At 36.5% G+C, this 11,196-nt stretch overlaps 1 protein-coding gene across 1 annotated transcript; it reads left to right on the top strand.

Annotated features, from left to right (window-relative positions):
• The first annotated feature begins 5,553 nt into the window (after window positions 1-5,553).
• On the top strand, window positions 5,554-10,993 carry LOC115713559 (uncharacterized). Its single transcript, XM_030642043.2, has 7 exons — window positions 5,554-5,652; window positions 5,746-6,850; window positions 6,981-7,199; window positions 7,314-7,896; window positions 8,737-9,238; window positions 9,320-9,557; window positions 9,741-10,993. The coding sequence occupies exons 1-7, from the start codon at window positions 5,554-5,556 to the stop codon at window positions 10,991-10,993; spliced, it is 3,999 nt and encodes a 1,332-aa protein (XP_030497903.2).
• The last annotated feature ends 203 nt before the right edge of the window (window positions 10,994-11,196 follow it).

The following is an 11,196-nucleotide window of genomic DNA, read 5'->3' as shown; positions in this document are numbered from 1 at the left end:
AAGTTAAGAAAACTATGCAGTTCAACGATCTTTTATATCTAATGAAGTCTGGATTGTATTCAACTCCACATAATCTCTATAACACTTAGAGAATCATGATCTTTATAACCTTTAAGGGTGGATCATAATCTTTATATACTTAGGGGTGGATTTTAAAATCCACAATACTCTATGTTACACATATTTTCTTTAAACATGGAAGTAATATAATGAATTAGCTATTATCAGTATAAATCCTTGATCTTGATTGTATGTTCCAATTTAGTTTTACTGTTGTAGTAAAAAATGATACCTATAAAAGTTCTTTGATAATAAATCACACTACCTTAATCGAGTGGGAGAATTTTAAAATTCTTTACCCATCTTCATTAGGTTGACACTTGTGATAGGAACTTAAGAACACTACTGAAAAGCAAATCTAACCATTCATGTGGATAGATATAACTTATCAGATTTATGAGAATAAGATAAAAGAATTCTAGCACAGTCTATTCGAATGACTTGAGACAAGATTTCTCAATCCTCATAACATTTTATGGTATCTTAATTTTGATTACTCAATCTCTGGCAAGTATTTTTCACTTCAAATACTAGTCTGCTATGTTGATGATTTAGTCTTAAAAGAAACATATAGTTTCTGACTAATACAATAAGTCACAACTAGATAACTCTCCAAACAATAAGAGGTTAAAAGTATTATTTAACCAGACATCTGCTATTGAGTGGGAGCTATCTGAGATGTAATCAAATAAGGAACTTTAGAAGATATTCAAGAAAGATTTATGAAAGTGATCTATATGTTAGATATTAAGGAACAGTATATCAGTTTTCCATATATCTACGCCAACTCATTCAAATTTTGAGGTGGTGGTTACTTTGGGGGTGGAGGAGTTATTCTATAATAATTCAAGCTCTACCAGAGAAGATTTATAACTTTGTAAACTCGAAATTACCTTAAAGTTATTTTACTGAAGAAAAATTCTACGCCGTATTATCTCAATTCCATATTTTAAAATATGAGAGATATGTCTTCTGTTTATTCAGATGTACTTTAAACAGTAAGGATTTCAGTATCCCTTGATGAGTAATGCATATAGTAAAGGATGTTTCATATTATTTTTATGAACTAGTTTCCAGAAGTTTGGTTGGATTCATATATACTACGGATGATCTGAAGATCAAGACATCAGATTGATTTATTTGCATAGTTTGTTTTATGTTAGTGCAAGTGGGAGTTTGTTAGATTTTGTGCCCTAAATAAAACCCTTTACAGTCTGATTAGTTATCAATATAAGAAATTTGAAGTGATTTATGTTTGCATGAATTTTACATGCTTATGGTTTAATATGTTTATTAAGTTTATACACAAAATCTTTTAAGTCCAGATCATATATATATTTATTCACAATTACAGTACTGTCAACACAGTAGAATGTGATTGTGATTATATGAATCAAAAGACTAAGTCCCTGTTTTATCAGTGTTTTGGATTTACACTGATGTGATAATCAGCGATGATGTGTACTTACACTTGGAGTAAGTGTTATGTTCTTTCCAGGACATTGGTAAAGTATACTAGTTTCGAATGTATAGAGTATACAATGGATTGGACCGATATTGAACTTAGTTAAGATATTATAAACTTACCGTTGTATCTTTCCATGGTCCCCATTCTAGTTGGGACTATACTGCTTGTAAGACTCAATAATTGATTTGTGATTAATCAATTATAATTCTAAAGTTAGACTATGTTTAATTTGTGAATTTTCACTAAACAAAGGTGAAATTGTAAAGAAAAGAGATTCTAGGTTTATTTATTAATTAAGAGACTCTATATGTAACGACCGCCTTAGTAAATTGGATTAGAAAAGGCAATTAGCACTAATTTCTATTATTTTATTATTATTTATGAATTTAATTATTTTGGACCCCAATATTTAGAAATAAACATTAGAGTTGTAATTTCTCAATTTCGGAGATTTTATTAAACTCTAGGGGTATTGTTTGATTAATATGTGAAATATGCAATTTTTGTAATTTTTGCTCGGAGACAACGGAAAATGCGATGGATGCTAGATTGATCACATGGGTAAAATTAGAACTTTATTTCTTAGCGGGAAATATTTTAGAGAAAATAAATTATCAGGATTGAGCGGGGTTATGGGATTTGACCATTTTACCCCTAGCTTTAGAAATACCTTAAGTTTTAACTAAAGGGTAATTTAGTCTTTTGGCAAAGAATGGAATAGGTGACTGCCCCATTAGTTGACACCTAGCACCCTCATTAATTTCAGCAAGGGATTAGTTTAGTAATTCCCTTTTCTTTTGAAAACAAATTTAGAAAATTTGTAGAGAAATCAAGTAGAACTTTCTCTCTCTCTCTTTTTGTTTTCTCTTTCGGCTGGGGCTTATTCAAGGGGAGGAGCTGCTGATTTTTAGTGTTTTGAGCAAAGAAATTTGGGAGATTCAAGCTAAGGTAAGCTCTAATGGAACCCTCCTTTAGTTTTTAAGCTTTTGCTTGGTTTGAGGTTTTGGTTTTGTAATTTAGGGGGCTGTTAGGTTTGAGAATGCTTAGGGTTTGAATTGTATGTTTAATTTGAGTTGATTTTAAGCTTTGGATTTCAGTCTTGAGTTGTAGTGTGGGAATTAAGTGAACTTGAGTTTTGAAACTCAAGTTTAGGTCTTTAATGGCATAATTTGACTTAGGTTATTTCTTTGTTTTGTTGGTTGGAAAATGTTGTAAATGCATTGCGCACGTGTTCTGGAGAGTTTGGTTAAGTTTGGTTAGGTTTTGAGTTCAAGGGGGAGATTTTTCGGGTTCCCAGCACAGAACCGATCGACTGGTTCTGGGGGACGTGTACCAACCGGTTGACCGGTTAGTGTCCCAGTTTTGGACTTCCGGTTGGGACCGGTCTGCCGGTTGGGGGGATTTTCGGAACCCTAGTTTTTCCCAATTTTGTGATATTTAGGGTATGGCCATGTTGTTTATTGATACGGAAACTTTTAGTTTCAAATTTAAGTCCCCGAAAAGTGATTTAGCGAGTAACTCATCTGTGTTACAATTAATGTGATTAGGGCATCCATCTAGCACAAGAATTTTCGTTCAGGTCGGCCAGCACACTTGAATTCGAAAAACAGGTAAGAACTGTATATAGCGTGTTATATGAGATATATGCATGATGTATGTATGATTGTATATGTTTTGGGTGATATCATAGCGGCACAACAATTGTGTCGGCTCGACAGTACAGGCATCGTACTGGTTAAGAATGATATTCACCCCAGAGAGTATTAATTGGTGCTATCATAGCGGCACAACTATTGTGTCGGTTCAGCAGTACGGGCACAGTACTGGTTAAGAGTGATATCATGGCCAATTGTACTCTTGGGTGCTATTGATGCTATCATAGCGGTACGAACATAGTGCCGGTCCCGCAGTGCGATCATAGTGCTGGTAGTGGGTGATATCATGGTCAATAGCACCAACCATTAAGAACGTTCTTAATTATTTGTTAAGCCTTGTAAATAGGTGTATGGGCGCCTAGTTACAAGTCGAAAGTTGTATGATATGTTATATGCTTTTCTTACTGAGTCTGTTGACTCACAGTTCTACTTTCATGTGTAGGTAAAGGAAAGGCGATAACTGAACTGGAGTGAACCTGAGCTCGGATGGGATTGTACATGTCAAAGCAGCGCGACCTGGAGTGTTCGGTCTCGGGACATCTGGGAATTGTATTTTGTTAGTCGCTGTGAGACATGAAAATGTGTATTTTGAAATATTAATTATAAAAAGTTTGAAAACGGGATCCCGACACTTGTAAATATTTTAATATAATATAAAGTTTATTAATTAATATAAAGTTTTAATTTGACACGTTTTTCAAGAAAACTCTTCGATTAGCGAAGATTGCACTGTAATTGAAAAATCATTGTAGCATGCCTTATCATTAGGGCGTTACACTATATGTCTAATTAATAATTAAATTAAATGACAATATTATTTAATAATCCATTTTAGTTATTAAATAATTAGTTTTGGCATTTAAATAGTTAGAATTGGAAAATTGGCGTTTTTGAGAAAACAGAAATAAAAATTGTGAAAACTGCAAAAACCAAGTGAGGCCCAATAAACACCTTGGCTGACCACTTAAGCACGTTTTTCAAATTGACATTTTCGTTATTTTAATGCCAAATAATTACTAACCTAAACCTTGTAGTTGCCTATAAATAGAAAGTGATGGCTCAGTCAAATAACAAGTTTTTCAACAAGTTTTCAATATAACCTTTTTCTAAGAAAATCAAAGATTGCTTTTTCAGAAAAACTGAGCCTTCCACTTCTCTCTCTATAGCCAACCCTATACCTCTCTCTTTTCCTCTTCATAATTTCGACCCTCAGTGATAGAGTAGTGCCCACACACAGCAAGTGGTACCTCAATCATAGATTGGAAGACTGTGAAGGATCACACACAAAGAGAAGGACATTCGGGCTCAGATCTTGATAATACTCTGCCATCAATGTAAGTTTTTCTTAACTTTATATGTGTTTAATTATCGTTTTAGAAAGTTCATATTTAGGGTGTTAAACAACATACTTGTGAGTAGATCTAAGATCCTGGTAAAATAAATTCCAACAATGTGAACTTAGTAGAGAGAACATGCACTTGCGGACTTTTCCAAACGCTCAAAATCCCTTGTCCCCATGCATGTGCCGTAGCAGTTAGTCAGAATGTGAGCGTGTACACACTTTGCTCTCCATATTACACAAAAGAAACGTGGAAGAAGATCTACGATGCCACAATTAATATTGTTGGCGACGAGGATGAGTGGGTACTACCGGAACACATCAAGAACATAAGAATCGGGGTACCATTGGAGAAAAAACCAGTAGGTCGGGCTAGGAAGAGCAATGCACGTAGAAGACCGACGAAGCGTCTACCGTCCAATGGTCAGGTGGTAGTGGAACCTCGTCACTGCTCGCTATGTCACGGTGCAGGGCACAACAGAGCTACATGCAAAGCTCGAGTTTGAACCGTTTATCTAATATCTAAATGAATATGTGTTGTATTACTGGTTGTTGTTTAACAGGACTATAGCTTGAATATTTAACAATATGCATGGATATTTTAAAAGTGTGTGCAACATTATGCGACATTATTGCGATTCTTGTGCGATTTTCTCTCATATTTGTAATTGTTGTTTGTGCGCGATTTGTATGCAATGTGTGTGCGACATTGTGCGATTTTATTTTAATTTTTTTTTGGATTCATATGCAATTTCTGGCCACATTTAACGATGTCTATGCGATGTGTGTGCGACATTTTTGTTTTAGCGAACTAAGCAAGTTATTATTTCAACTTTGATAATACTTGCGATTTCTATGCGATAGTTGAGCGATTTCATATTTCACAGTATAATATAATACAATTACAAAAGCTTATGTGTATAAGAATAACATTACAAAAACCTACAAAAAACTACCATGTCAAGTTCTTGTAAAATAAGTCCACACACAAGTGCAATAAAAAGCTTCGACCTCTCCTTTCTCTCTCTTCCATGGCGAAGAAAAGAAGGACCGTTCGAAAGCCAGTTGCTCGTGGGTTGGATCCTGAACCGATTGATGATGCAGACGATGGAGAAACGGAGAAGACAACGGTGGGAGTTACTACTGAACTTGATAAGATCGCTGAGATATTGAAGACTGATGAGATTTTTCAAGCATAGAAAACCTCTGGGTTCATTAACCAGGTTGTTGAACAGGGGAATTCGAACTGGGCAAAGGAGGTGGAGGATGAAATTGCTGATGAAACGGATCAGACTCACTTCCAAGAATCAGCAAGAAGTCATTGGAAGTCATTTAAAGAAGAGAAATTGATCTATCGTGATCCCAAGCTGAAATTTACTGAACCGATTATCAAGAATGGCATCAAGATTGCTCAACTTGACCTAGAGGAGGTTAAAGAAGAGGCTGCAAGCTGGAATTCAACAATGATTTGTATGGTTCTTGGAGCTAATCCTCCTATGGCTGTGTTCGAAGGCTTTATAAAACGGATTTGGGGACATCTAGGGATAAAACAGATTGTGAAGATGACTAGGGGATTGGTAATGATCAATTTTAATGATGAAGCTTTGAGAGACCAGGTGTTAGAAGCAGTGGTTTTCCAATTTGACATGAAACCAGTCATTGTAAGACCCTGGACCTCTGATCTCAATGCTGTTAAACTTGTTCGTTCGGTGCCACTTTGGATTAGACTCCATGATCTTGGCCTCCAATATTGGGGAACCAATTGTCTGAGTGCATTAGTTAGTACTGTTGGGAAACCAATAATGGTGGACCAACATACTAAAGATCGCATAAGGGTTCAATTCGCCAGGGTCCTAGTTGAAATGGACATAACTGATACGCCTCCGAGAACCATACAATACGTCAATGAATATGGGCAGATTGTTGATCAAAACATTGATTACGAGTGGCTTCCGGTTAAATGTAAAAGCTGTATGGGGTATGGACACATTATGGCAAATTGTCGAAAAGGAGAAATGAAGAAAAAGCAACAAGAATTGAAAGGCAGAGACTCAGCTCAATCTAGTGTGCAAGAGCAGGAAACAAAGGAAAGGACTAAACAGGTTGAGGCTACTGCTACCAGGAAACTAGTTTTGCAGGAGGAAATTGGTACAAGGGCACAGAATAAAGATTGGGTTACTCCGAGAAAAACTTTCTCTCAGAAGCATCCAAAGGAGGCTGAAAAGAAGGGTGATACATGGGGGAATTCTGTTAACAGTTTTATGGCTTTAGGAGGAGATGAAGGGGGTCAGATAATGGATAAAGTGTCCGAGGAGGAAGGGGAACCAGGTAAAAATTTTCACTCTCATGGATAATTGCAACATTGCTTGTTGGAATGTTAGGGGTGTGAATAATAGGGAAAAACAGGATGTAGTTTTGGATTTTTGTAATCTAAATAACGTTGGTGTTGGAGCTTTAGAAGAGACTAAACTAAGAGGGGAAAAAGTTAAAGAAATGATGGAAAATAAATTCAATAATTGGGATTACTTCTCTAGTTCCACTATTGAAGGTAGAATTCTTGTTCTTTGGAGAAGAACTTTTGTCAAAGTGATTGTCATTGCTGAAACTTCACAATTTGTCCACTGTTATGTTAAAGTGTCGGGAACTGATCAGGCTTGCTACATTACTTTTGTTTATGGTAAAAATACTAGGGAAGGGAGAACAACAATGTGGGCTGACTTGAATGATTTAAAGCATCCTGTTAAGCCTTGACTTATCCTTGGAGATTTTAATGCTCTCTTTTCTCTTGAAGATAGAATAGGTGGAAACCCTCCTTGTCTTAATGATTTGGTTGATTCTCAAGCTTGGTTTGCCCAAGCTCATGTTGAAGCCTTAAAGAGAACTGGTTCAGATTTTACTTGGACAAATAACCAGGACGGGATAAGCAGAATTTATTCCAAAATCGATCATGTCTTTGCTAATGAGGATTGGCATGATACTTTTGGAAATAATTCTGCTCATTATGGTTGGGAAACTACCTCAGATCACTGCTCTTGTGTTGTCTCTATTAAAGCTCATATGAAAATTGGGGTCAAACCTTTTCGCTTTTACAATTTTTGGGCAGACCATCCTAAGTTCAAGGAGCTAGTTTTGCAGAATTGGGAGAAGCCTCTTGCTGCTTCGGGTATGAAAGGTGTTTACTTAAAGCTAATGAGACTGAAACATGTTCTTAAGAAGTTCAATCATGAGACAATTGGAGATATTGGTAAGAGTTTTCACCAAGCCAAGGATAGATATCAGGAAGCTCGTTTGAAGGCTCAAGCTCATGCTGGGGATTCAGATTATCAAGATCAAGAGAGGGTAGCCGCTGCCAATTTTATCAGTTGTGACAAAATGTACTAGAAGTTCCTCAGATAGGGCTGAACATTTTGAACGGGTTTGACCCGAACCCGAGCAACCCGCCCGAACCCGAACTAGTGAACCCGCAAAATTTTTTTTTGTAAAAAAGTTTCGGGCGGGTTGGGTTCAACCCGGTACCCTTCGGGTGGGTTGGCGGGTTGAGATTTTAGGGGTACCGGGTTTCGGGTTGAACCAGTGAACCCGCCCGCCAACCCGATTTATAAATATATTATATATATTTCTTTTATTACTCTTTTTATATATATATATATATAATATGGACTTTAGATTTTTATGGACTATGGATATTGGATATGGATGTATTTTGAAATATTTTAGTTTTCACTTTTATCATGATTCATGAACATGAATATGAAGTTTGATTTGAATCTTTGATAAATAGGTTGTTTGTTTGTTGGTTGGATTGATTATGTATTTTTTTCTTCAATAATAGATACTATGAACAAATTGTTATATTATATATGCTTAATTTAATAAATAAACAAATAAAAAAAATAATTATTTGAATAAAAAATTAATTTTTTTTAAAGAGTTGACTGAGTTGACTGGGTCAACCCGCCAACCCGCTAAACCCGACCAACCGAAACCCGCCAACCCGTGACCTGCCAACCCGCCAACCCGCCAACCCATGCCCTATTCGGGTCCGGGTTCGGTTTCAATTTTTTGAACCCGAAACTCGTGAACCCGAAACCCGCCAACTCGAAACCCGGTAAACCCGCCCGATGTTCAACCCTATCCTCAGACAGAGAAGTAAGATCAATTGGATTCAAAAGGGAGATTATAACACAATATTTTCATGCTTGTATTAAAAAAAGGAAGTCTGAAAACAGGATTGCTTCTTTTACCAATGATCATGGAGACATTATTGATAACTTCTCTGAAGTTGTGGATCACTTTATGAATCATTTTAATGGCTTTATGGGGACAAGGAATGATACAGCAGCAAGTCTAAATATGGAGTGTTTTGAATTGAATTCTAGACTGAATCTGGACCAACAAATCCTTTTACTGAAACCGTTCTCCAACAATGAAATCAAGAAAGCTATGTTTAGCATTCCTGACTCGAAATCTCCTGGACCGGATGGGTTCAATTCTGGATTTTTCAAAGTGATGTGGGCTGATATTGGGAAGGAAGTTTGCAAGGCTATCTCTGATTTCTTTATTACAGGTTACATGCCAGCCAAGCTTCACTCATCCATGATTTCATTAATTCCGAAGAATGATAACCCAACTAAGGCAGTTGACTTTCGTCCAATAGCTTGTTGCTCTACATTATACAAATGTGTGTCAAAACTTCTCTGTTCTAGACTGGCCAAAGTTCTTCCCTCGATTACTAATCAGAATCAAGGGGCCTTTGTTCAAGGTAGATCGATTGCTCATAATGTGATGATTTTGTAGGATCTTTTAAAGAACTATAACAGGAAGAACATCTCTCCTCGGTGTGCTATTAAGATTGACATTAGCAAGGCGTACGATACGGTGAACTGGGAATTTCTTGATTGCTTACTGCCAGCGTTCAATTTGCCTCAGAGATTTATTAAATGGCTGATGACTTGCATTACCTCGACTTCTTACTCCATAATCATGAATGGAAGAATTCAAGGAAAATTTAAACGTGAAAAAGGGCTGCGTCAAGGTGATCCTCTTTCACCCTTACTCTTTGTCCTTGTAATGGAATATTTGACTAGATTGCTTCAACTAGCTGCTAACAACTCTAATTATAGATTTCATCCGCTTTGCAAAAAGCTTAGGCTTATCAATCTTTGCTTTGCGGATGATCTCATCATCTTTAGTAAGGGTTCTCAATAGTCAATTGCAGCTTTAAGGTATGTTCTTGAGGAGTTTACTAAAGCTTCGGGGTTACACATCAATCATTACAAGTCTCAGATTTTTCTTGGTGGAGTCAGCCCGTTGAACAAACAAAGCATTATTGATGAATTAAAGCTTGTTGAAGGAAAGTTCCGGATGAAATACCTTGGGATTCCTTTGCGTCCAACTAAGTGGAAAGCCGAAGATTGTAGCATAATCATCAAGAAGATCACTCAGAGACTTCATAATTGGGCAAGTAAGCATCTTTCTTTTGCTGGAAAAATTCAACTTATTCACTCTGTGTTGATTGGCCTTCGAAATTACTGGATGAGCATTTTTGTTTTACCTCAAAGTGTTACCAAGGAAATTGAGAGGCTTTGTAGAGGGTTCCTTTGGGGTGTAAATGGCAATAGAAGCAAAGTCCATGTTGCTTCTTGGGATAAAGTCTGCTTGCCTAAAGCTTATGGAGGATTGGGATTTAAAGATGGTGCTAAATGGAATCATGTGAATCTAGCCAAGTTTGTTTGGGCAATTTCTAATAAAAAAGACTTGTTATGGGTTAAATGGATTAATACCATATACCTGAAACAAGAATCTTACTGGTTGTATGAGCTAAAACCCGACACAAGTTGGTATTGGCGTAAGCTTTGCCACTTGAGGAAGAGATTCACAGAAGGTGACATAAAGGCTGCTGTGAGAACATGTAAACTCAGAACTAGTCTGTTATATAACAGCTTGCTTGATCAAAATCTCTTTCAATGCCATAAAACTATTTGGAGTTCTCTTAACTTACCAAAGCGTAGATTTATTCTTTGGCAAGTGGTTAACTCCTATTTACTTACAAAAGATAATATGGCAAGGTTTCACATTCCTGTGGAGTCGAATAAGTGCCCTGTTTGTGAGGATCACTTTGAAACTCATGAACACTTGTTCTTCTCTTGCTGCTTGTCCCGAAAAATGATTGAGTTGGTGTTTGAATGGCTTGGTACTCACATGTGGCCTTTAGATTTTCAAAGTTGGATAGGTTGGCTGTCTTTGAACATGGACAATAAGGTGAGAAAAATCAGCATAGCAGCTGCTGCCGCAACCTGCTACTACCTTTGGATTAATCGAAATAGATGTGTTTTTGAGGGGTATTCGCATAATGACACTCGCATTGTTGCTGATATTAAAAGTATAGTAAGATATAGAGTTCAACATGTAAATAATAGAAGATTGAATAGAGTTGAGAGCAGGTTTTTACAGATTATTCAATGTAATTAGCTGGTTGTTTGTTTCGGCTGAGGGTTGTTTGACCCTTGCTTCATTGGTTGTATTTGTTTGTTCTTGATTAATGAAGTATTTTCCTTCTTGATCAAAAAAAAAAAAAAATAAGTCCACACACCACCTATGTCTAAAGGTGAGCATGTTATCATCATTAACTACCTCTAACGATCGGTCCAGCATGTAGTGCTCAATGTACTCCA

The sequence above is a fragment of the Cannabis sativa genome, chromosome 4 (genome assembly GCF_029168945.1).
Source record: "Cannabis sativa cultivar Pink pepper isolate KNU-18-1 chromosome 4, ASM2916894v1, whole genome shotgun sequence".
Taxonomy (NCBI): domain Eukaryota; kingdom Viridiplantae; phylum Streptophyta; class Magnoliopsida; order Rosales; family Cannabaceae; genus Cannabis; species Cannabis sativa.
The sequence above is the reverse complement of the archived record's forward strand: the minus strand, read 5'-3'. Positions and strand labels throughout refer to the sequence as shown.